The sequence below is a fragment of the Phyllopteryx taeniolatus genome, chromosome 15 (genome assembly GCF_024500385.1).
Source record: "Phyllopteryx taeniolatus isolate TA_2022b chromosome 15, UOR_Ptae_1.2, whole genome shotgun sequence".
Taxonomy (NCBI): domain Eukaryota; kingdom Metazoa; phylum Chordata; class Actinopteri; order Syngnathiformes; family Syngnathidae; genus Phyllopteryx; species Phyllopteryx taeniolatus.
The window spans coordinates 20,726,256-20,749,966 of record NC_084516.1 but is presented as its reverse complement, the minus strand read 5'-3'; the positions used below and the strand labels follow the sequence as shown (position 1 = coordinate 20,749,966).

The 23,711-nt window shown below is 44.6% G+C and overlaps 1 protein-coding gene across 9 annotated transcripts in view; it reads right to left on the bottom strand.

The window, feature by feature from the left end:
• Positions 1 to 22,516, bottom strand: part of LOC133490069 (spindlin-Z) — a 32,375-nt gene extending 9,859 nt beyond the window's left edge. Inside the window, exons 1-6 of one of the 9 annotated variants that reach the window (XM_061799628.1) lie at positions 22,377 to 22,516; positions 12,433 to 12,515; positions 5,342 to 5,456; positions 4,652 to 4,749; positions 4,363 to 4,411; positions 4,145 to 4,280 (exon numbers count right to left, since the gene is read on the bottom strand). In XM_061799628.1, the coding sequence (XP_061655612.1) occupies positions 4,145 to 4,280; positions 4,363 to 4,411; positions 4,652 to 4,691 (225 nt within the window). In that variant the 5' untranslated portion in view covers positions 4,692 to 4,749; positions 5,342 to 5,456; positions 12,433 to 12,515; positions 22,377 to 22,516. Of the gene's footprint in view, positions 1 to 4,144; positions 4,281 to 4,362; positions 4,412 to 4,651; positions 4,750 to 5,341; positions 5,457 to 12,432; positions 12,516 to 18,178; positions 18,498 to 18,542; positions 18,954 to 22,376 lie in introns of those variants that run through there. The other 8 variants (XM_061799629.1, XM_061799635.1, XM_061799631.1 and 5 more) reach the window with 8 other exon arrangements.
• Between the last annotated feature and the right edge of the window lie 1,195 nt (positions 22,517 to 23,711).

Sequence of the window (23,711 nt, the reverse complement as noted above, 5' to 3'; positions counted from 1 at the left end):
TAGAGTCTTGAATTAATCTATCATGAATGTTTTTGGGATGTGGGAAGAGATCGGAGTACCCAGAGGAAACCCGTGCAGGCACGAGGAGAACATGCTAACTCCACACAGGCGAGGCCAGGATTTGAACCAGGGTCCTCAGAACTGTGAGGCAGATATGATAACCAGTCCACACCGTGCTGCCTGGATTAAAAAAAAGTGTCATATACTGCCCTGCTGTTCCATTATTGGAGCCGGGAGGGCGCTTTGTGTATTCTCTCTCTCCCCTCTCCCCTCTCTATTTTCAGCACCTGTCTTTAATCAGCCTCATCACCACCGGTGTATATAAGCCTGCCTGTTCCCGGAAAACCTCGCCTAAGTATTGCAGCATGTACTGGCGGTACAATGGTCCACCTTATGTCAAGTAAGCTATACGGTTCCTCGCTTCCCTTGTTAACTCTTGTGTCTCCTCGTTCCAAGTGCTCCCCTGTGATCATTCCCGCCACCAAGCCAGCCGCCTGTTCTGTCCACTGCCTGCCACCTGTCCACGACGCCGCCTGCCAACACATCCAGGACACCCTCCATAACATTTCCTCAATAAACTGTTCATCATTTTACATCTGCCTCCGCCTGCTCTTGGGTCCAGCTACTCCCCACACGTGACAGAATACTTAGGCCACTATGGAAACCCTCCAAGGCACCCACATTGGACGACAGGACAAAAACCTGCAAGAAATCACAGAAACGCTCCACTACCTTTTCCCAACAGATGCAATCCATTCAACCCCCTGTAAGTACTCCTCCCGAGTCTGCAGCCCGGAGCCACCTCGCTTCCCGTACAAAGAACCTCATGTCCCTTGGCCTCTCCGACCAACTCAAGGATGAGCTAGCGGTCCGGGACAAGCCCTCCTCTCTCTCGAGGATCTCATCGCCCTTTCCATTCGGACTGTGAGAGAGAGTACGAGAGAGGAGGGTCCGCGTATGTAATAATCCTCCCACTCAGAGGACCACGCCATCGGCTTCTCACCCGCCTCCCGCACTTCCGTCACTCCCCATAGCTACCACAGAGCCCATGCAAATTGGTAAAACGCGTCTAGACCCACAGGAGCGTCAGCGTCGAGTCATTCAGCAGCTGTGTATTTACTGCGGTCAATCCGGTCACTTTATTTCCTCATGCCCCCTCCAATCCAAAGACCAGGCTCATCGCGACCCGAGAGCGTCGTGGTGAGCCAAACCTCCATTCCCTCAAGCTTTCCCTCTTGCATGACCGTTCCCGCTTGCATTATAGTTTCTGCTCAGAACACCCCCATTACTTCCCTTATAGATTCCGGTGCCGATGACAACTTCATTCATGAAGCAATAAATCACCAGCTCCAAATCCCTCTCCAACCACTTCCGTCCCCGAAGAAAGTCACAGCCCTGGATGGCCGAATCATCTAATCCTGTTACCCACCAAACAGCACCAAACAGTGCCATTCACCTTGCTCATTTTGGGTAATCACCGTGAGAACATCTCACTTTTTGTTATCCCTTCCCCTGATACCCCATTAGTCCTCGGAATTCCCTGGCTCAAAACACACAACCCCACCATCGACTGGACACACTTAGCCATCACCGGATGGAGCCCTCACTGCCACTCACACTGCCTGCTCCCAGCTATAACGTCCTCTTATAAATCACCACGTTCTTCCACGCCCGTTGACCTCTCCCGAGTCCCTAAAGAATACCATGATCTCTCTCGTTCGTTCAGCAAAGACCTGGCCATTTCTCTACCCCCCCACCGCCTGTATGACTGCGCAATTAATCTGCTGCCGGGGGCCCCTCTTTTCCTTCCAGCCGACTCTACAACCTTTCCCGACCTGAGAAAAAGGCAATGGAGGACTATATCCATGACTCTCTGGCTTCCGGACTCATACGACCTTCCTCTTCTCCAGTAGGGGCCGGTTTCTTTTTTGTTGAAAAGAAAGACACCACTCTTCGCCCATGTATCGACTACAGTGGTCTTAATGACATCACCGTAAAAAATAAATGTCCGCTTACCCTCATCGACCCTGCGACGCCCGGATATTCACCAAGTTGGATCTACGGAACGCCTACCACCTCATGCATATCTGAGAGGGGGATGAATGGAAAACCGCTTTCAACACCCCTCTCGGACACTTCGAATACCAGGTCATGCCGTTTGGATTGACTAATGCCCCCGCTGTCTTCCCGGCCTCATTAACGCCGTCCTCCGTGATATGCTGAACCGGTTTGTTTTGGTCTATTTGGGTGAAATTATCATTTTCTCTTGCTCCCTTGAAGAACATCACCGTCATGTACGCCAAGTCCTCCAACGCCTCGTTGAAAACCGCCTGTATGTTAAACCTGAAAAATGTGAATTCCACCTCTCCTACGTACACTTCATGGGCTACGTTATCTCTAAAGGACAACCCGACCACGCCAAGATCGAAGCCGTCGTTAACTGGCCCACTCCCAACACCCGCAAAGAACTGCAACGTTTGCCCGCACCGGCACTGGCTGGAGGGGACTGAACGACCATTCATCATTTGGACAGACCACAAGAATCTCTCTTACCTCCGTTCCACCAAACGCCTTAACCCTTGACAAGCTCGCTGGGCTCTCTTCTTGAGCAGGTTTAATTTCAGTCTCTCCTTCTGTCCTGGCTCCAAAAACAGCAAACCAGATTCCCTGCCTCGACTTTACTCACCCCCCTCCAGCCCTGACGAACCGGAACCCATCCTTCCTTCCTCGTGCTTTGTTGGAGCAGCCACTTGGCAGATCGAACAGGTGGTTCAGGAGGCCCAAAAGACTCACCCGGATACCAAGACCGGGCCTCCAAACCGCATGCTCGTACCCGATTCCGCACGCTCTGATGTTCTTCAGTGGGCTCACAACTCCAAACTCACCTGTCATCCTGGCATCACCCGCACCATTCAGTTCATCCAGCAGCATTTCTGGTGGCCCAGCCTTGTTCAAGACACCCGGGAGTTCGTCCAAGCCTGCTCCGTCTGTGCCCGAGGGAAGTCTTCACACCTGCGCCCAGCTGGGCTGCTGCGTCCATTGCCTATCCCTACCCGCCCTTGGTCCCATATCGCTCTGGACTTTGTTACCGGTCTACCGCCTTCTGAAGGTAACTATCATTCTCACTATGGTCGATCGCTTTTCCAAATGCATCCATTACGTACCCCTCCCCAAACTACCATCCGCCTTCGATACTGCTAACCTCCTTGCTCAGCATGTCTTTAGACTCCACGGTATTCCCATCGATATTGTCTCTGACAGAGGTCTTCAGTTCTCATCCCTGGTATGGAAGGAATTCTGTAAAGGAGGGGCGCAGCAGCCAGCTTGTCGTCAGGATATCATCCGCAGACCAACGGCCAGACGGAGCGGGCAAAACAATCCCTTGAATCTGCCCTCCGTTGTGTTGCCGCACACAACCTCTCCTCCTGGAGCTCATTGCTCCCATGGATTGAGTACACCCACAACTCCCTCACCAATTCCGCTATCGGTATGTCCCCATTCATGGCTTGCTATGGTTACCAACCCCCATTATTCAAAGAACAGGAGCAGGCAGTGGCAGTCCCTGCCGTCAAGGATCATCTCCGGAGAATCCAGGCAGTGCGGAAAGACGTCCGAGCGGCGTTGACCCGGTCCGTCACACGCAATAAACAGCTCGCGGACCGTCATCGCTCCCCAACACCCGAATACAAGGTGGGCCAATCTGTCTGGCTTTCTTCTCACGACCTCCTGCTTCAGACAGAGTCCCGGAAACTCACTCCGCGTTTCATTGGTCCCTTCCCCATTACCTGGATCATTAATCCCACTTCCGACCAATTGAAGCTTCCACAGTATCTGAAAATTCATCCCACATTCCACGTCTCTTAGCTGATGCCTGTCTCCCACCTGCGCCCTAAATATCAGGAGGAATTTCCTCCACTAGATGGAAAGTCGTGCTCCTAGTAAATTGTAGTGACGCTAATGTTAGTTGATACACTTGTTGGAAATTTTAGTTGCAAATGCTCTCATTAGGTAACTTATGGCAACATTGAGCACCTTACGAGCATGAGAAGTGATGCTAAAATTTCTCCTAAATCACACTAGTCGCATGCATATCATTCAGAAGTTGCATTATACTAGTCAGATTAGTTGAAGCAGTAGTTCTTACCTGGTCGAGCACCGTCCCTTTCCATACTACATGCCCACTTCCATCCTTCCAGATGTGTTGGATCCTGCAGCCGACAATGTTGCGTTGTGGCTGTGACAGAACTTTGGTGGTTGGACCCAGATTGCTCTTATGTTTCCTTCAGGGAGATAGGAAACAAGACTGTCAACATTACCAGTCACTGTGCTGTAAATACCCTTCAGTGTGGTGTGGTCACTCACTTATTGGGATTTTTTTTCTTCATCATATTTGCAGAAACACCTGCATGCCCTGAGATGTAGCAACATTACAGGAGTCAACATGCAAAAAAATAAAATTAGAAGTAAGTTCCAATCATGTGGTAGTTTGGTGTGCCATTTAACACTAATTATATTTACTACATAATAGTTATAGTTTTAACAAGAAGAACAATTTAATAGTAGATGGAATATCGGACGTTTTATGCACATTTTATATGAGAGACACAAAGAGACACAGTGACACAATTTGAAGTTTTGAATAAATTGGGACCTGTATCAGCAGTGTCTCTGCGATCCGGAGTGCTCTTCATTCATCTGGAGGCAGGGAGGCAGCCAGGCTGCCCAGCTACAGAGCTACAATGCAAAACTCTCCAAGGGTGAAAAACAGAACAGGAGTAACACATACATGTGGCTAGTTAACACCTATAGCTGCCAACACTAAAAGACAAGTATGTTATGTTGTCTTTTTGTTATGATCAAAAAAATTATGGTTTTATTCTCTCTTAATAGTATAGTTTGATTATGTATCCTGTATTATATTGTCTTGTAGATGTATTTTACTGCTTTTTTACATCATGGCCAGGGGACTACAGATGAAAACTAGCCTTCTGGCTAATTCTGGCTTTTTTAACCATGTGTACTTCATGTGTTTTATGAAATTGCATTGTCCCCTTTCAAAAATAAACTGAACTGAACAGACTATCAAACCTTTATATATACTGTGCTCCACGATTATGGCAAAAAATAATAATCACGATTATTTTGATCACTATTGTAATCACAATTATTATTCATGATAATTCCTCATGTTTGGGAAAAAATGCAGCCCGGTGGGGGGCACAAGCTAGTGCAAACTGTAGGCCGGTGCCAAGCCTGGATAAATAATGAGGGTTGCGTCAGGAAGGGGATTGGCTTAAAACTTTGCCAAACAATATGAGCGTTCATCTAAAGAATTTCATACCGGATCGGTCGTGGCCCGGGTTAACAATGTCCGCCCCCGGCACCGTTAAGCTGGAGGGCGCGGGTGGAAATCAGCTACTGTGGGTCGAAGACAAAGGAGAGGTGGAAAGCGGGTTCTTAGGCAGAAAGAGAAGAGGAAAGCACAGAACCTAGAATTGAATGGGGGGACTTTGAATGTTGGGACAAGGACAGAAAAATTTTGGGAGTTGGTTACATGATGATTAGGAGAAAGGTTGCTATATTGTGTGAGTGGGAGACCAGGTGGAAAGGCAGTCAGGCTAGAAGTTTAGGGGCAGGGTTTAAATTGTTTTACCATGGTGTAGACGGAAAGATAAATGGATAAGGGGTTATTTTAAAGGAAGAGTATCAGATCGAGTGAAGAGGCTGAAACTTGAAATTGAGGGTGCTATGTATAATGTGATTAGGGGCTATGCCCCACAGGTAGGATGTGACCAACAGGTGAAATAGAAATTCTGGAAGGAGCTAGACGAAGTAGTTCTGAGCATCCCAGACAGAGGGAGTCGTGATTGGTGCAGATTGTAATCGACATGTTGGTGAAGGAAATAAGGGTGATGAAGAAGTGATGGGTAAGTACGGCATCCAGGAAAGGAACTTGGAGGGACAGATGGCGGTAGACTTTGCAAAAAGGATGGAAATGGCTGTAGTGGCCACTTTTTTCCAAAAGAGCCAGGAACATAGGGTGATCTACAAGAGTGGAGGTAGAAGCACGCAGGTGGATTACATCTTGTGCAGACTATGTAATCTGAAGGAGGTTACCGACTGTAAGGTAGTGGCAGGGGAGAGTGTGGCGACAGCATAGGATGGTGGTGTGTAAGATGACTCTGGTGGTTGGGAGGAAGATTAAGAATACAAAGGCAGAGCAGAGAACCATGTGGTGGAAGCTGAGAAAGGGATAGTGTTGTGCGGCTTTTTGGGAAGAGGTGAGACAGGCTCTTGGTGGACAGGAGGAGCTTCCAAAAGCCTGGACCACTACAGCCAAGGTGATCTTCTGGCAGGAATGGCGAGAAGTAGACTTGGTGGTGGAACCTCACAGTAAAGGAAATCATACAAGGAAAGAGGTTAGCTAAGAAGAAGTGGGACACTGAGAGGACTGAGGAAAGGAAAAAGGAATACATGGAGATACGACGTAGGGAAAAGATAGAGGTGGCAAAGGCCAAACGAGGCATATGATATGTATGCCAGGTTAGACACTAAAGAAGGAGAAAATGATCTTTACAGGTTGGCCAGACAGAGGGATAGAGGTGGGAAGGATGTGCAGTAGGTTAGGGTGATTAAGGATATAAATGGAAATGCATTGACTGGTGCCAGTCGTGTGCTGGACAGATGGAAAAAATACTTTGAGGAGTTGATGAATGAGGAAAATGAGAGAGAAGGAAGAGTAGAAGAGGCACGTGTGGTAGACCAGTAAGTGGCAATGATTAGTAAGGGGGAAGTTAGAAAGGCATTAAAAAGGATGAAAAATGGAAAGGCAGTTGGTTCTGATGACCTTCCTGTGGAAGTATGGAAGCATCTAGGAGACGTGGCTGTGGAGTTTTTGACCAGCTTTTTCAACAGAATTCTAGCGGGAGAGAAGATGCCTGAGGAATGGAGGAAAAGTTTGCTGGTGTCCATTTTTAAGAACAAGGGTGATGTGCAGAGCTGTGGGAACTATAGAGGAAAAAGTTGATGAGCCACACAATGAAGTTATGGGAAAGAGTCGTAGAGGCTAGACTCAGGACAGAAGTGAGTATTTGCGAGCAACAGTATGGTTTCATGGCTCGAAAGAGTACAGCAGATGCATTATTTGCCTTGAGGGTGTTGATGGTGAAGTACAGAGAAGGTCAGAAGGAATGACATTGTGTCTTTGTAGAGCTACAGAAAGCCTATGACAGAGTACCCAGAGAGGAACTGTGGTACTGCAGGCGGAAGTCTGGAGTGGCAGAGAAGTATGTCAGAATAAAACAGGACATGTATAAGGGCAGCAGAACAGTGGTGAGGTGTGTTGTAGGTGTGACAGAGGATTTGAAGGTGGAGGTGGGATTGCATCAGGGATCACTAAGCCCCTTCCTGTTTGCAGTGGTGATGGCTAGGTTGACGAGGTTAGACTGGAATCCCCGTGGACCATGATGTTAGCAGATGACATTGTGATCAGCAGTGAAAACAGGGAGCAGGTGGAGGAACAGTTAGAAAGATGGACGCATGCACTGGAAAGGAGAGGAATAAAGATTAGCCGAAGTAAAACAGAATATATGTGCATGAATGAGAGGGGCGGAGGGGGACGAGTGAGGCTACAGGGAGAAGAGATAGCAAGTGTGGAGGACTTTAAATACTTGGGGTCAACAGTCCATACCAATGGTGAGTGTGGTAAGGAAGTGAAGAAACCGGTCCAAGCAGGGTTAGAATGGGTGGAGGAAGGTGTCAGGTGTGTTATGTGACAGAAGAGTCTCTGCTAGGATGAAGGGCAACGTATATAAAACAGTGGTGAGGCCAGCCATGATGTACGGATTAGAGACAGTGGCACTGAAGAGACAACAGGAAGCAGAGTTGGAGGTGGCGGAAATGAAGATGTAGAGGTTTTCTTCTAGGAGTGACCAGGTTGGATAAAATTAAGAATGAGCTCATCAGAGGGACAGCCAAAGTTAGATGTTTTGGAGACAAAGTTGGAGAGAGCAGACTTTGATGGTTTGGACACGTCCAGAGAGAGATAGTGAGTGTATTGGTAGAAGGATGATGAGGATGGAGCTGCCCGGCAAGAGAGCTCGAGGAAGACCAAAGAGAAGGTTGATGGATGTCGTGAGGGAAGACATGAGGGCAGTGGTAGACAGGGGGATGCATGAGATAGGCTTACATGGAAAAGGATGAGACGCTGTGGCGACCCCTAACAGGACATGCCGAAAGGAAAAGTAGAAGAATTCCTCATGTTTGGGAATATTTTTTATTTTATTGCACTACTTTTTAACAAACAATATTCAACACTTGAAGCTTCAACTAAGAATACATGATAATGATTTTTTTTTAAATTACCCCAAAAAACTTTAGTAAGGGCTAAGTGAATAAATGTGCTTTTACAAACTGCAATCACGAATTTGCAATTTAAAGGAAGCAAATCAAATTAATGCATAGGAGGCAATAACTTTAACCAGCAAGCACTTCATTTAGAAATCCCCGTCAATATGATGATCTGTCGAGGACGGTACATCTTCATTGTTCTGCTTAACCACTGGTCAGTCATGCACGACCACAAAATGCAAAGAACTCAACTGAACTTAACTTTCCCTCTCTATTTACTCCTGGAATTGTTTTCCTTGCGGTCAGGCCAGCCAAAAAGTTGAAGTCAAGGCAGCCGCTACAACGATTCTTAAGTCTCTCACTGTGACAGGCCACCTCTCTGCCAACATACTGAGAGGACCAACACCAAAATAAAAGCTTCATATATTATGACATTGGACATCAATGCTATTTTAGGCTTTTATTTTGAAGCACTGTGCCAGAGCTGAATGAAGCCTTAACCATGCGTTCGCCCCCTGATGGCTGGCTGACTAGTTTGCAGGCACTGCTTCAAATGAAGCTATTTCATATGCCGCAGTTCCCACATTTTAAAGGAAGAAAATAGCAAACGATGGGGCTCGTTTGATGGTGGCAGCCAAAATTGTGATCATGATTCAAATTTGATTTATTGTGCAGCCAGTGGTGCAACAATACATGTATCTGTATCGAATCGTTCAATACAGTGGTCAGGGTTCGGTACGCACTAAATGACATTTTATGTTTACTGTATCAATCTCTGACTGTGCTAAACTACTCTGCGTTACACCTTTATCCTTGAGCGCATATCCACTATGCTACTCGTCTCGAGCGTTCATTCCGACCAAGGAAGTCTGGGTTCAGAAATTCATGTTGACACAATAACTCTACTACTCTCAGAGTGTGGGGTCCCGAGTGTAGCCAAGCAGGACCAGAGGAGATATCTGAACGCACCCCAAGCTGCTGAAATGGAAGCTACATGCAAAGCCAGCTAGCCGTTGCAACATGGCTAGTGCCATGCCCCTTTCTGAAATCGAAAATCCACCACCATCCTTCAAGTATGGTGTTTGGAACTACTTTGGTTTTAGTGTTAAGTACGTATGTTCCAGATGGAAAATGTGTCGTGGACAAAAGTGCAACGGTATGTCGGTAGTGTCACACAATCCTTAAGTACATCCGTGGAAATAAAACAAACATGACTCCCCATTTACGCCGACATCACCCAAATGTGGAAATAAGTGCCAGGCAAAAAAAAATAGCACATGTCCTACAGATTTTATCCAACTTATTTGGACAGACATTGGCACATGATTCAATGAGGGCAAAAGAAATCAACCGGGCTATTGCTACTTTTACTGGTGTCGACATGTGACCCTTTTCTCTTGTGACAACTAACAATGCCAGGAATATAGTTAATGATGTCAAGGCTAGGTCCACAAATGGGATGCCTTGCGCATATAATTCATCTAGCTGCCCAGAAAGGAATGGCAGGGAAGCAGTTTTCCCATCTCCTAGCAAAAATGAGGAAAAATAGTCACCTTCTTTCACAGAAGCACAGGAGGAAACAACGTGTTGAAGAGAAAACAGCATGTGTTGCAGCTTACTGAAAACAAACTAATCCAAGATGTTCCAACTAGGTGGAACTTCTCCGATGATATGATGGAAAGATATTGAACAGTATTCTGCAGTGTATTCCGCAATGCGACACAGCGCTGTGAAGAAGACTATGAGGAACTATTACTACTACTATTAGGTCCATCTCATGATGACCATAAACTGGCTGAAAATCTTGTCACAGTCATGAAACCCCTGAAAACTGTGACAATCATGATGTGTGACGCTTCATCTTCGACAGCATCCATGGTCTTGCCACTTAAAATGAAGATGCTGAACTCTATGGCACAGTCTGACGATGACAAGAAAAACCCATCAGGAATGACCTGGAGCGGATCCTGGCCTTCAGGATTACCTACACAAAAGTGCACTGCTTTGGATGCTCAGCTGAAATCCCCGCAATACTTGAATGATTTCACTCAACAGAGTGTAATTTTATCAGAAAACATTTATTTATAAAATATACTCTGTTGCTAAGAAGGCACCGCAGAACACTACGGATTTCTCCACCAGATATATTTATTTTTTATTAATATTTTTACGTTAGGTAATTTCAATTAACTAAGTTCAAAAGACATGAACATTTTTCTATTTTGTTTCGAAAAAATATTGAACCGTGACACTTTAGTATCGAACCGAACCGTGAATTTTGTGTATTGTTGCACATCTGCATCTTAGTAACCTTTACTGGTGAACAGGACAAATTAGAACAAAGCACACATGCCCCACACATGGCTGCCTGCCAACCAGTTCAACATACCCAACGCCTCTTAAGAGTAATCTGGCTCCAAAAACATAACACTCCGAATCACAGTTACAGTAATTGGTGGTGAAAGATGCACCAAAATAAGAATTCTACAATTCTTCAAGGAGTCTGTGTTCTGTAACAAGAGCACACCCCATTGTACCTTGTCACTCTAAAATAGAACTAGCTGGAGACATCATACTCCCTTTTTATGATCCTCTCAGCAATAACATGGTTCCAGCCAAACCTATGTGACAAGTGGACTGTATCACCCAGTCACTTATTTTGGTGTTTTGCGACTTCATGTCACAATATCTTAGCTATTAGCATGACATCCCCATCTTTCTCCGGTGAATTACTCCTCGTCCTCACTTCGTCAGAAGTGTAGCTTATTTGCTGCCATGGAGGCGATGATTAGTGACTTATGCTACATTGACACCGGACGCAAAGCAAACCTGCAAAGCTGTAGCTCGTAGGTAGCTCGGGCGTCATATAATCTTGTGCAACAACCATTTCCCTTAGTACCCAAACATCGGAAAGCTGTGAGGTTGAGCAACTGTTCAATGTGGACATGGCGTTTTTTTTTTTTTTTTTTTTACAATATAAAATAGTGTACACGACCATGGAGTGGCCACAGTTTTTGCTTGCATCATATCAACACTCTGTTTTGGACATTTTATTGCGGTGATAAAAGCCCTTCGATCCGAAACCGAAAATGCACTTTTGGGTCATTTTCGCCCAAAAACATTGCAGAAGCCCAAATTTAGGTGCATCACTACTAATTGGTTTCAAAAATGTTATCTTAAAACCAAGCCAGCCCGTTGGAACTGTTTTAATCAGCAGTCATTCTTGCTAGCGGTGGGCGATATAACCTCAAAATAATATACTCATAATTTTAGCAAATATCACAATAACGATATTTTTTTTAAACGTTTCAGTGATTGGAGCTTGCAAGCATCACCATTTATTGATGTTATTGATTGATGTATCATATAATAGTAAAATATGTACAAGCACATATTCTGGAACAATAAGTAGTATCACACATCACTATGTAAACAATAAAGCTAGGATGTGAAAAGACAGAAAGGCAGTTTTATCAATAGTTGCACAGTATAAAAAATCCAATCACACAGGAAGGATTATGCCATTTAAGCAGTAAAAGAAATCTACCTACGTACAGTATATACAGTAGATCTACTTTTTACTGGGTCTTTTAACAGCAGTGTATAACAGGGTTTCTTTATCTCACACACAAAAAAGTTACAATGTTACTCTGAACAACAAGTTCATTCCTTTATAATGTTTCACTGCAGAGTCCTGTCAGTAGAGTTTAGAGATTCATTTATCTGTGTCTTTCACAGAGAACCCAAAGAAAAAGTGATATTACCATTTCTGTATGCATTCACACAGCGACAAGCCCTGCCACCAGCATCCTGTTTGTGTATACAATACAGTGGACCCCTGCTATTCGCGGGTGATAGGGACTGGGGCGGACTAAGAATAGCAAAAATATGCAGATAATTGACAGCCTTTATAATTGCATTGAACATTTTTTTAAACCACAAAAAAAAAAAATATGACCAAGCAGAGATAAACCACCAATAAGTGTTTTCCGGGTTGGTTCCCCCGCCAAAAACAAAACATAATGATAAATAAAAAATGTATTTATTTATTAATTGGGGGGGGGGGGAAAGTACAGTACTTACAGTCTTCTGTCAGTAGATTTTAAGTAGTGTTCCAGGATTCAGGCTCCTCTTCAGCTGCACATAAATCCAGACCAAACCTGCGACTGTAAAACACAGTGGTAGCCCATAAACCAGAAGTTGATAACAACAGAAATATAAGAGTAAAATAAATGCCAAGAAAAAGTAGCAGAGCCAATGACTTGAAGCTAAATAAACTTAAAACTTAAAAATATGTTGATGTTACATTCGTTTGCAATAAATTGCCATTGCAGGCCGTAAAGACCTACCTACAATTGTGCTGTGTGTAATGCTTGTACAGTTTTTCCCACACCATAAAACAGTGCTTCTCAAATAGTGGGGACAGGGGGTCGTGTGAGACCCTGAGGAACATGATTTGCTGTACTAGAATAAAGTGTAATTGCACATCCACTGCAGTAGATGGCAGTCTATATCTCTTTCTTTTGTACTTTCTTCAATGTTTATAAGGATTAGATTAGATTATCCTTTATATACAATGTTGTATAGAGTTGTACTCCCGGAGGCTGCGGGTGGGGGGGGGGTCGCAATTTTTTTTCTTCTTCCTGGGGGCGGTCATAACAGAAAACAGAAGCACTGCCCTAAGAGGAGGAGAGTAGATGGCAGGTAGACCGCTCCAGTTTGTGGATATAATAACATATAACAAGTAGGGTTGGACATCGAGAATCGGGAACCGATTAGAACCGGGACTAATGTTCCGGTTCTCCCGGAATTGTTAAAAAATGTAAAATTCCCGTTCCCAGTTACGATGCCCAGTCCGCCGAGCCCGAAGAAGAACTGGCGAAAAACAACAAAGAAGGCGAAAACCAACGAAGAAGAATGCGCACTAAGACATGCTTGTGCCCAAAACGGCAGCGGCGGCAAACAAAAGTCTGTCTAAACTTTGTTCAAATTAATGACCAGTCGCCTCAGAGCAACACTTGGAATAAGGTTACGTTGTATAAAGGAGGCTTTCACAATGTGTAGCGTGTGACGCGCTCCGAGCCTCAGCCCACACCATGCGGACCTTCAGTGAAGTCAACTCTCAGTCAGTTGGGTGAGTGAGTGAAATCATTAAATATGTCCATGACAACATTCAGACAGCTAACAAGGTAAACGGTTGGTTGCAATTTTGGACTGATGGTTTTTAGCGTTTATTTTAGTCTTCAATGTAAGAACCGATGACAGAAAAAAAAACCTCACCGTAGCAACTTTACATTACAATGAATTGGGACAAAATTCACATAACCGTCTCACAGTATCACAAACACTAACCTTATGCCTTATCGGTAGGATTGGGCATCGAGAATCGAGAACCGATTGGAACCGGGACTAACATTCCGGTAGCTGGGATAGGCTACAGCACGCCCGCGACCCTTGTGAGGATAAGCGGTACAGAAAATGGATGCATGGATGGATCAGTCACCTCAGTGCAACACCTGGATGAAGATTATATTGTGCAAAGGAAGCTTTCACAATGTGTAGAAGTCTGACGCGTTCCCTCCCGTTCCGAGCCTCAGCCTATGCCACGCGGAATTTCATCCATTTTTTCCCCCCATCCATCCATTTTCAACACCGCTTATCCTGGTTAGGGTCCCGGGGCGCTGGAGCCTATCCCAGCAGACTTCGGGCGAAAGGCGGACTACACCCTGAACTGGTCGCCAGTCAGTCGCAGGGCACATATAGACACGCACAACCATTCGCACCCACATTCACACCGTCACTGAGTGGGAACTGAATCCACGCTGCCCGCACCAAAGTCAGGCGAGTGTACCGCTACACCATCAGTGACGCAAAAGGTGGAAAGTTTTTCTTAAAGTTATCCATTTGTTTATTACGTTGAGCATTGACACGCGGAATTTCAGTCAAGTCAATTAGGTGAGCGAAACAATAAAATATGTCTATGCCAACATTGAGGCAGCTAACAAGATAAACGGTGGTTTGCACTGATGGTTTTTACCATTTATTTTAATCTTCAAACCAACGTAAGAGCTGATGACAGACACAAAGACACAGTATATCTAGTCGGAACTTCTCAACCTCGCATACCAGCTCGGGCTCTTTCCCTGCCAGAGAGATGACATTCCACATCCCTAGAGCCAGCTTCTGTAGCCAAGGATTGGAACGTCAAGGTTCCCTTCGGTTGCCACTCAGCTCACTACGCACCTGATCCTTTTGGCACCTCCTACAGGTGGTGAGCTCATGGAAAGGGGGACCTTCGGTGCCTCTTTGGGCCGTGCTCGGCCGGGCCCCGTGTATTATTTATCTACAAGCAGGATCTTACATAACTCATGGGTTCAGCCCCACCACCTGGCCTGGCTCCAGAGGGGGGCCTCGATGACCCGTTTCCAGGCAAGGAAAACCTAGGTCCATTTATTTTCATCATCATAAGGGGTCATTTGAACCGTGCTTTGTCTGGTCCCTCACCTAGGACCTGTTTGCCATGGGTGACCTTACCTGGGACGTTAAGCCCCTGACAACTTGGCGGCTGTGGCTCAGTAGGTATAGCGGGTCGTCCGGTGACTGAAGGGTAGTTGGTTGGAATCCCGGCTGCGACTGTTCGCATGTCCAAGTGTCCTTGGGCAATAAACTGAACCCTAATTTGCTCCCAGTGGGCCTGGCAGCGCCTACTGGTGTATGAATGTGTGTGTGAGTGGGTAAATGTGAGGCTTTTTAAAGCGCTTTGGGCACTGTGATAGTGTAGATAAAGCGCTATATAAGTGCAGTCAATTCACCATTAACCATTTAACTCCTAGAATCATCGGGTCACACAAACCCCTCCACCACCTGTACGGTACACATGGACATCTGTACGGTATACAGTAGATGTCACAGCTCCTCTCAGCTCCTTGCAGCGGATAAAGAATGTATGACTGTGATTAATGTTATGTTGAGTGTGTAAGTGTTGCCACAGTTTGTGATCAAATATCAGTTGCTTAAATGGTTATATTTGTCTCCCATTATGTGTTAGCATTAGCATTAAGCTAGCATTCTAAAGACTAAGCTATGGTCTTGTTTTAATACACAATGTATAATTCTCCTAGTTTGATGTTTAGTTTGACAGTAAATTTCAAATGGGAGTGGCATTAAACAGCTCAAAGCCTCTTTTGTGAAGGGTTGCTCACTATTTGCCAAAGAGCTGCTTATTGTGAAACGAGTTGAGTTCACTGCCACCATACAGCGCTTGTATCTCTAGTCAAAGCAAAATTAATTCATTCATTCATTGTCAGCCAAATGATAGTTCGTATCGCAAGAAACATGGAAATCGGGTATCTCAAAACATCACTGTATTGGAAACCATCCATTTTCCATACCGCTTATGCTCACTAGGGTCACGGGTGTGGTGGCGCATATCTCAGCTAACTATGGGCGAGAGGCAGGGTCCACCCTGAACTGGTCGCCAGCCAATCGCATGGCTCATACAGACAAATGACCATTTGCACTCACATTTACACCACCGGGCAATTTAGAGTCATCAATGAACCTACCATGCATGTTTTTGGAATGTGGGAGGAAAACCCACGCAGGCACGGGGAGAACATGCAAACTCCACACAGGCGAGGTTGGATTTGAACCCGAGTCCTCATAACTGTGAGGCAGATATGCTAACCATTCAGTCACCGTGCCGCCGTATAGGAAATCAATGGACAGCAAATCCTTGGAAATTCTGCAATAAATGTATCAGACAGTACGTTGTTCCCTGCTATGAAACTTCACAAGGATGAGTGGCAAAAGTGGTGAAAATAACTGTTCTAGACAGGTGAGTCTGCTCAATAAAGTTTTCATGTCTGGAACATGAGACTTGAGCCAGAGAGGGAGTCCCCTGTGTATTATTTATCTACAAGCAGGATCTTACGTAACTCATCTAACTTAAAAGCATGCTAAAAGTGGTTAATGGCATGACACATGCACAGAATTTTGTGGACAGAAGACCTGGGCCATGACAAACAAATCTAGCAGAATAAAAATATGCCTCCTTCTCAGGTGTCCCCCTGCAGCTGTAGAGGATTAGTAAAGCCATTCAAGGGGCAAATGTCACATGATGGAAGGAAGCATGAGTTCATATAAAGTTGTTATTAGAACCTCCCAGTGCTTTTTTGGCAAGCTGGGGGACTAAGCCGTCACCACAAACAACTATTACTTACTCCAAGTCACTCTTCTGTCAAGGGAGATGGAAATTGGGACAGGAAAACAAAAACAGGATCCAACTTGGAACTAATAAGTGACATGGTGTCAAAATGACCTTAAGAGTCTTGACTCGTGACCACAGGCGTTGCAGCGTGGCACGTGACCACAACAGCAGTAGCTGCGGTGAAGCAGGAACCTGCCATAAGCAGACATTTTAGACTGACAAATGCTGATCCCAGCTGGGTTACCTGAAGAGGCAACCAACCTTCTAGAAACAAAGGAGACATTTACAATGTTTGGCCGCAGCTGGTGGTGATTTCTCTCGTTGCCCAGGGCAACGCATGATTTGTCATCTGTCGTCGTGGGGCAGAGTTGTTCTAGACAGAAATGGCTCAATGCCATCCTGTGCAGCATTGAAACCCCCCCCCCAAAAGAAAATCTTTCACTCTGTTCACCACCAAACCATTCTGGATATAATCAAGTTGTCCGATTTTTTTTTTTAATTTATATGTGAAAATATACATCCATACATTTTCTACACCCCTTACCCTCACTCGCGTCGAGGGTATGCTGGAGCCTAACCCAGCTAACTGCGGGCAGGAGACAGGCTACACCCTGAATTTACCAGGCAATCGCAGAGCACTGATGGACAAACAACCATTCACACTCACATTCATACCTACGGACAATTTAGAGTCTTCACTTAACCTAACGTACATGTTTTTGGGATGTGGGAGGAAACCGGAGTACCCAGAGCAAACCCACCCAGGCATGGGGAGAACATGCAGACTCCACACAGGTGAGGCTGGATTTTAACCCAGGTCCTCAGAACTGTGAGGCGGACGCGCTAACTAGTCGGCTACCGTGCCGCCTATGTGAAAATATGTTTACTGAAATCTGAATTCTGACACCAATTCTTACAATAATAAATTAATGTAGACCTCTGAACAATGACAAGATTTATATAGTTGGAAAAAAAATCTCAACAAGTCGGGTTAGACGATTCCATCAGTCCTGTAAATTATTGCTATTAGTAACACACTGCTGGATTAAGGGCACTGTAAGAGTAGTAAGAGGAGCACAAAATAAAGCTTTAATAATGATGATGAATGTATTTGCACCAACACTGAATGGGTTTTTTCTTTAGCCAAAGTACCACACTCCAAAACGAACTGATCACAAATTGGGTCAATAAATATTCAGTTGAGGGCATACTGCCACAAAACATTTCACTCATGAGGGAATAAGTGCACGAATGTGAATGCCACGCAAAATGACAAAGTGAAACAAGAAACAAGTCCAGGAAAATCATAGGCTGCTCAGTACAATATGAGCAATAAAATTAGGTATTTTAATTATATTCCCTAATTACTTTGACCAAGCAGATACTAATGTTAATCCATATTATAGTACAATATGTACTACTCAAAGCATCCAGCAAGTCCATGTCTGATTACAGCATTGTCTATAAAGCGCCACAAGGTGACAGTATCACTCTGTTAAAAACCTTCCTGTTCCCTCTCCATCATCTTTGGGGATAACCAGCTTTTTTGTTCTTTTATGTACAGTGGTTAATTTCTTTTTACACCAGTATGAAAGTAAGGAATATCAAAAAGTTACTTACACCACTGTCAGTGTAAGTTTGTCTTTTATGATCATGACAGTGAGAGCCTACTGTAGATTCGAACAAGTTCCTTTCGTTCCTGTGGGTCAAATTGTTTTGAAATTAGAACGTAAGCGGCAACCAGTAGCAACACAGAGCAGATTGTGTTTGACTTCGGAGGATCCGCTGCAATACCTGCTAGTCAAGTATTGTTTATTTATTTAGCCCTTTATCTCAAAAGAGTTCCAAATGGCATTAGTGGCCCGCAGTTCACAATGCTACACAATACACTAACGAGTATTCAGGTTTAGGGTTAGTCTCCGAAACATCCCGTCCGAAACAGGATGTTGTGACGACACAAGGAAAAACCGCGACCGGCACGCACCTGACTGGACAAACAAGCACAAATGAACTTCAAGTCGATAGCTGAAGCTAACCAAGCTAACGTCGCTATCCTTAACAGAGTCATACGAGCGGCAGCGGGACAACAGAATGGCGGCGAGGCACAAAGGCAGCAACACAAGCTTCTTGGCCTGATTATTTTCTTCAATAATGTGCGGAAAACAACTGTGCGCTAACAAGGACTTTATTCATCAAAATAGTAAGACAACGCGGGCCAATCATAATCACCCTGACACTTTACGGCACTGTCGTAACACTTGGCAGACTTGTGGCACAATACGACATACGGTCGGCCTGTGGGCGTGTGTGAATCATAGATATCGTAAAAACGTAGTTATTTATCTCTATGGAGTAAATAACCAAAAATGGCTTAACATGAAAACAGTCAGAGGCGCTAAAACGTTTGGGGAAGGCTGCCTTTATATATACACTATATCCATCCATCCATCCATTTTCTGTACCGCTTACATATATATATAAAAAAAATATTGCATATTGTGCATTATTTTTATGTACTGGTATTTATTTATAGAGGCACGGTGGACGACTGGTTAGAGCATCTGCCTCACAGTTCTGAGGTATAGGCACCTCTCAAAAACGCTTAACGTCGGACCCTGTAACATGAGAGTGAAACAGGCAAAGTCGTATGACAAACATCTTTTTGCAAAAATGATTTTCATTTGACTTATTAAGCAATGACGTCATCATGGGCCCTCAGGGTAGGTTCATTGACAACTCTAAATTGCCCGTAGGTGTGAATGTGAGTGCGAATGGCTGTTTGTTTATATGTGCCCTGCGATTGGCTGGCAACCAGTTCAGGGTGTACTCCGCCTCCTGCCCGATGACAGCTGGGATAGGCTCCAGCACGCCCGCGACCCTGGTGAGGAGAAGCGCGACAGAAAATGGATGGATGGATTCACTTTGCCTCATTTCTTTGCTTTTTTGTTCTGGCCTCCAACTTGAGCTAGGCCCATCTCCACCTGCGCCTGATGCCTGCTTCAAGCTGTGCCACATGAATAGCATCCTCCTCTTTAAGCACACTCATTCTGGAAAGATAATTGACTAAAATCAGTGTCTTATTGTTTCGTTTCGTTTTTCACTACTACCAACCTCAAAGGCTAATTCCAAATGCATCGTCCAGGAAAATATTAAGTACAATATTTTTCTGTTTTTATTGGCCATTTCTGAATTTTAGTTCATTCTGTGTTGTGACATAATCCCTAACATTGCTCTGTCGCTTAATACATTTAGCATTAACATCTGTAAACTAATTAGCTAATTGTAGGCGTGTTTCCTAATTAATACAAGATGTACTAGCGCATCAGCTCTTGTAGCCGATGTTACGTGTGCTTCGCGGTTCCGGTGGGACCGCAACCAGGGCCACGACCTGCAGCACAAAAATGTTGCTTAAACGTGAGAGTAGTAATAGAGGATGTCCGCTCCAGAGGTGGGTAGAGTAGCCAAACATTGTACTCAAGTAAGAGTACTGACAATTACTTGACAATAATGTGACTCAAGTAAAAAGCAGTCCTCCAAAAAATTGCTCGAGTAAGAGTAAAAAGTACACAGTGAAATAATTACTCGAGTTCTGAGTAAATAGCACAAACAAATAAAAATAAAAAAACATTCGCAATTTACTGCACGGTGTTTTCTCACGTTATAAGTGAGCTGAAATATTCACGTTTGAGCAGACAGTGCTAGACAAATACTACAATACATGAAAGCTGTTGTTTTTGTTTGTCTAAATGTACACAAGAGGAGCGCACCGTTGCCTTCATGGTAACGACGACCTTCCCAAAATGGCTGCCACATAGGCACGAGGATCGGCGGGCCAGGCTTATCCTAGCCTATGCCCGAGAAGCCCAAGAGAAGACGTTGTGTGAGGTCATGTGACCTTCTTTTGTTGTTTGCTTGATGAACTACTTAAACGTCACTAGCACTTAAATTAGACTGCCGCAAACAGCGCCCATTGCGGAAGTCGTAGTCTCGCGCACGAAATAGTTGACGAATAAGCAATAATTGATCAATAAAAGTAGCGAGCGACATTTAGATCATTGTAACGGAGTAAAAGTACCGTTACCGCTAGCTGTCAGCGTTCAAGGACTACGAAACAGCCTATGACGACAGCGACCCCCCCACCCCCCTAGGAAAAACTCATTGGATCTAAACGATTCACGTAAATGGCCTATTTTGAGTTCAAAATGGCAAATTTCGCCGAAAGGCGGCGACTGATTTGCATGTATGTTTTAAAATAAACAATGGCTCTAAACCAGTGATTCTCAAAATGTGGTGCGTGTACCACTAGTGGTACACAGGCTCGCTCTAGCGATATGCAAAAGAATCACTGAGTACAGTTCTGTTGTCCTTAACCTTCTAGTATAATACATTTGCATTTAGGTGGCACGGTGGACGACTGGTTAGAGCGTCAGCCTCGCAGTTCTGAGGACCCGGGTTCGATCCCCGGCCCCGCCTGTGTGGAGTTTGCATGTTCTCCCCGTGCCTGCGTGGGTTTTCTCCGGGCACTCCGGTTTCCTCCCACATCCCAAAAACATGCATTCATTGGAGACTCTAAATTGCCCGTAGGCATGACTGTGAGTGCGAATGGTTGTTTGTTTGTATGTGCCCTGTGATTGGCTGGCAACCAGTTTAGGGTTGCCCCGCCTCCTGCCCGATGACAGCTGGGATAGGCTCCAGCACGCCCGCGACCCTAGTTGCGACCCCTGGATGGACATTTGCATGTAAGAATTTTGTTTCCCACAATTAAAACACCGTGTTAATGTTCAAACTGTATCTTGGTACAGTGGCTGACTATAATATTACATTTTTTTTAGGAACACTTTGGCCAATTACACTACTGTATTTTAATGTCGGTCCTGATAGTGGTACTTTTTAGACGTTTTTTAGGTGGCGGTTAGGTGTGTCAAAAATTTGAGAACCACTTCTCCCAACAATTAATTGATTATCAGTAGAGTTGTTGATTCATTTGATGATGGATGAGTTGTTGATTAATCAACAAATTGTGACATCTCTACTCTACTGCATAGATACTTTATATGCTAACCTTTTTTTTTTGTTTTTCTTTTTACCGGCGTACTAGTAGGAAAGCCTCTGGACGGGTTTACCTGCAAGATCACACTTCTTGTTGACTTTTGCTTCTGATTAGTTAGAAAGGTGACTATGGGCAAACAACATTGGAGGTTTTTAATCCATTGAAGAAAAACAAAGTACAGCAGCACGTTATGCTCAGACAATAACATAATGCCAATGCAGTAAATAATTGTTTCTTCTGTTTTATGACCCAAATTGCGTGTTTTCTTTTGTATCCACTGTGAGAAATAAGGTTGCTAATATGACCAATGCAAATCTATGAGAGTGAGAAAATGATAAATATACAGACATTATCCCCAGTGACAAGGAAACGAACAAGCAGGTTGTGCAGGGCCATCGTCAGCCATGTTGCTCGCTTGATTTACTCTCGATTGTTTAAACACACATAAACCCGTCAGATTAAAGAGTGGGGTGTGAAGGGGTGGCAGGGATGAGGGACTGTCCCAAAAAGCCAAGACATCGATACTTAAGGAAGAAAGAAAGCAGCGGACGGGTTTGTGTCTCAGGCTGTCTCCTGCTGCAGCAGCAGCAGCAGCAGCAGAAGCAGCTGCTGTTGCTGCTGCTGCTGCTGCTGCTGCTGCCCCTCCCCACTCCCCACTCCCCACTCCCCCGCCAGCCGCCACACTAACCGACTGCCAAAACGAGCGGCGGTTTACCCGCAGCTCGACACGCTTTTTTAGCGCCAAGTGCGCGTTGGCTTGTGTCTTACCGTTCTTATTTTCCACCACAGGGTGCTGAAGAGGACTGCGCTGAGTTGGCTCGCCTTCGGCTGACCGTCCACAGAACCCGTTTCGGATTCACGGGAACGCGCAGCCACTGCACGGCCATCTCACCGTATAAAGTTCAGTTAAGACGACCCCGCACAATTGAGGCAGTTCCGGCAATGCCTTTCAAAATAAAATAATGCGTCGTGCCCGACACGAGGGTTTTTTGTTTTTTTTCAAGTTTATGAACCTAAACATTGATTTCAAAGAATATTTCCCCCAAATAAATTTGATGATCATTAGCAGTTCAGGGTGTACCCTGCCTGCTGCCCGATAATAGCCGCGATAGGCTCCAGCACGCCCGCGACCCTCTGAGGAGAAGCGGCTCAGAAAATGGATGGAGGGATGGATAGTTTCAATCCATCCAATTTGTTACAGAAATAAAGACCATCAGTGGTGGGAAGTAAGCAAGTACAAATACTGAGGTAGATTTTCAGGTATCTGTACTTAACTTGAGTATTTATTTTTTGGACGACTTCTTACCTTCACTACCTACATTTGAAAACAGAAATCGTTACTTTGTACTCCTTGCTTTGTAATAAAAGACTTGTTACATTTATCTACCTCCATGGATGACAACACAACATTAAAAAAAAGATTTAAATAGCGAGACATAGTCTGATTAATTGATTGATTGATTGATTGATTGATTGATTGAGATCTTAGTGAATTATAAGACAGAACTTGAACAAGAATGACAGATTTGGAGAAGTAAGATATTGCCCATCCATGTGTTTGCTCTTTGTTCTCTTTGTTTTTAAATACTTTTAATCATCTAAAGCACATTGAGGTATCTTGTGTATGAAATGTCTTATATAGATAACTTTGCCTTGCCTTATTTAAGAGAATTGTGTATTTGTTGTGATTGTTGTTATCAACCGCCCGAAAGAGCTGGACGAAGTGGCTATAGGGAGAGGGAAGTCTGGGCTTTCCTGCTTAAGCTGCTGCGCCTGCGACATGACCCCAGATAAGGTGTACATAAATGATAATTCAATATAGTACAACAATGAAACTAATACAGGTTAAAGATAATTTTGCACTAAACACACAACGTGATACCATCCATCCATCCACTTTCCGTACTGCTTATCCTCACTAGGGTGGCGGGCGTGCTGGAGCCTATCCCAGCAAGAGGTACACCTTTGTACACCTTGAATTGGTCGCCAGCCAATCGCAGGCCGCATATAAACAAACAACCACTCACACTCACATTCAAACCTAGGGACAATCTAGAGTCTTCAATTAACCTAGCATGCATGTTTTTGGGATATGGGAGGAAA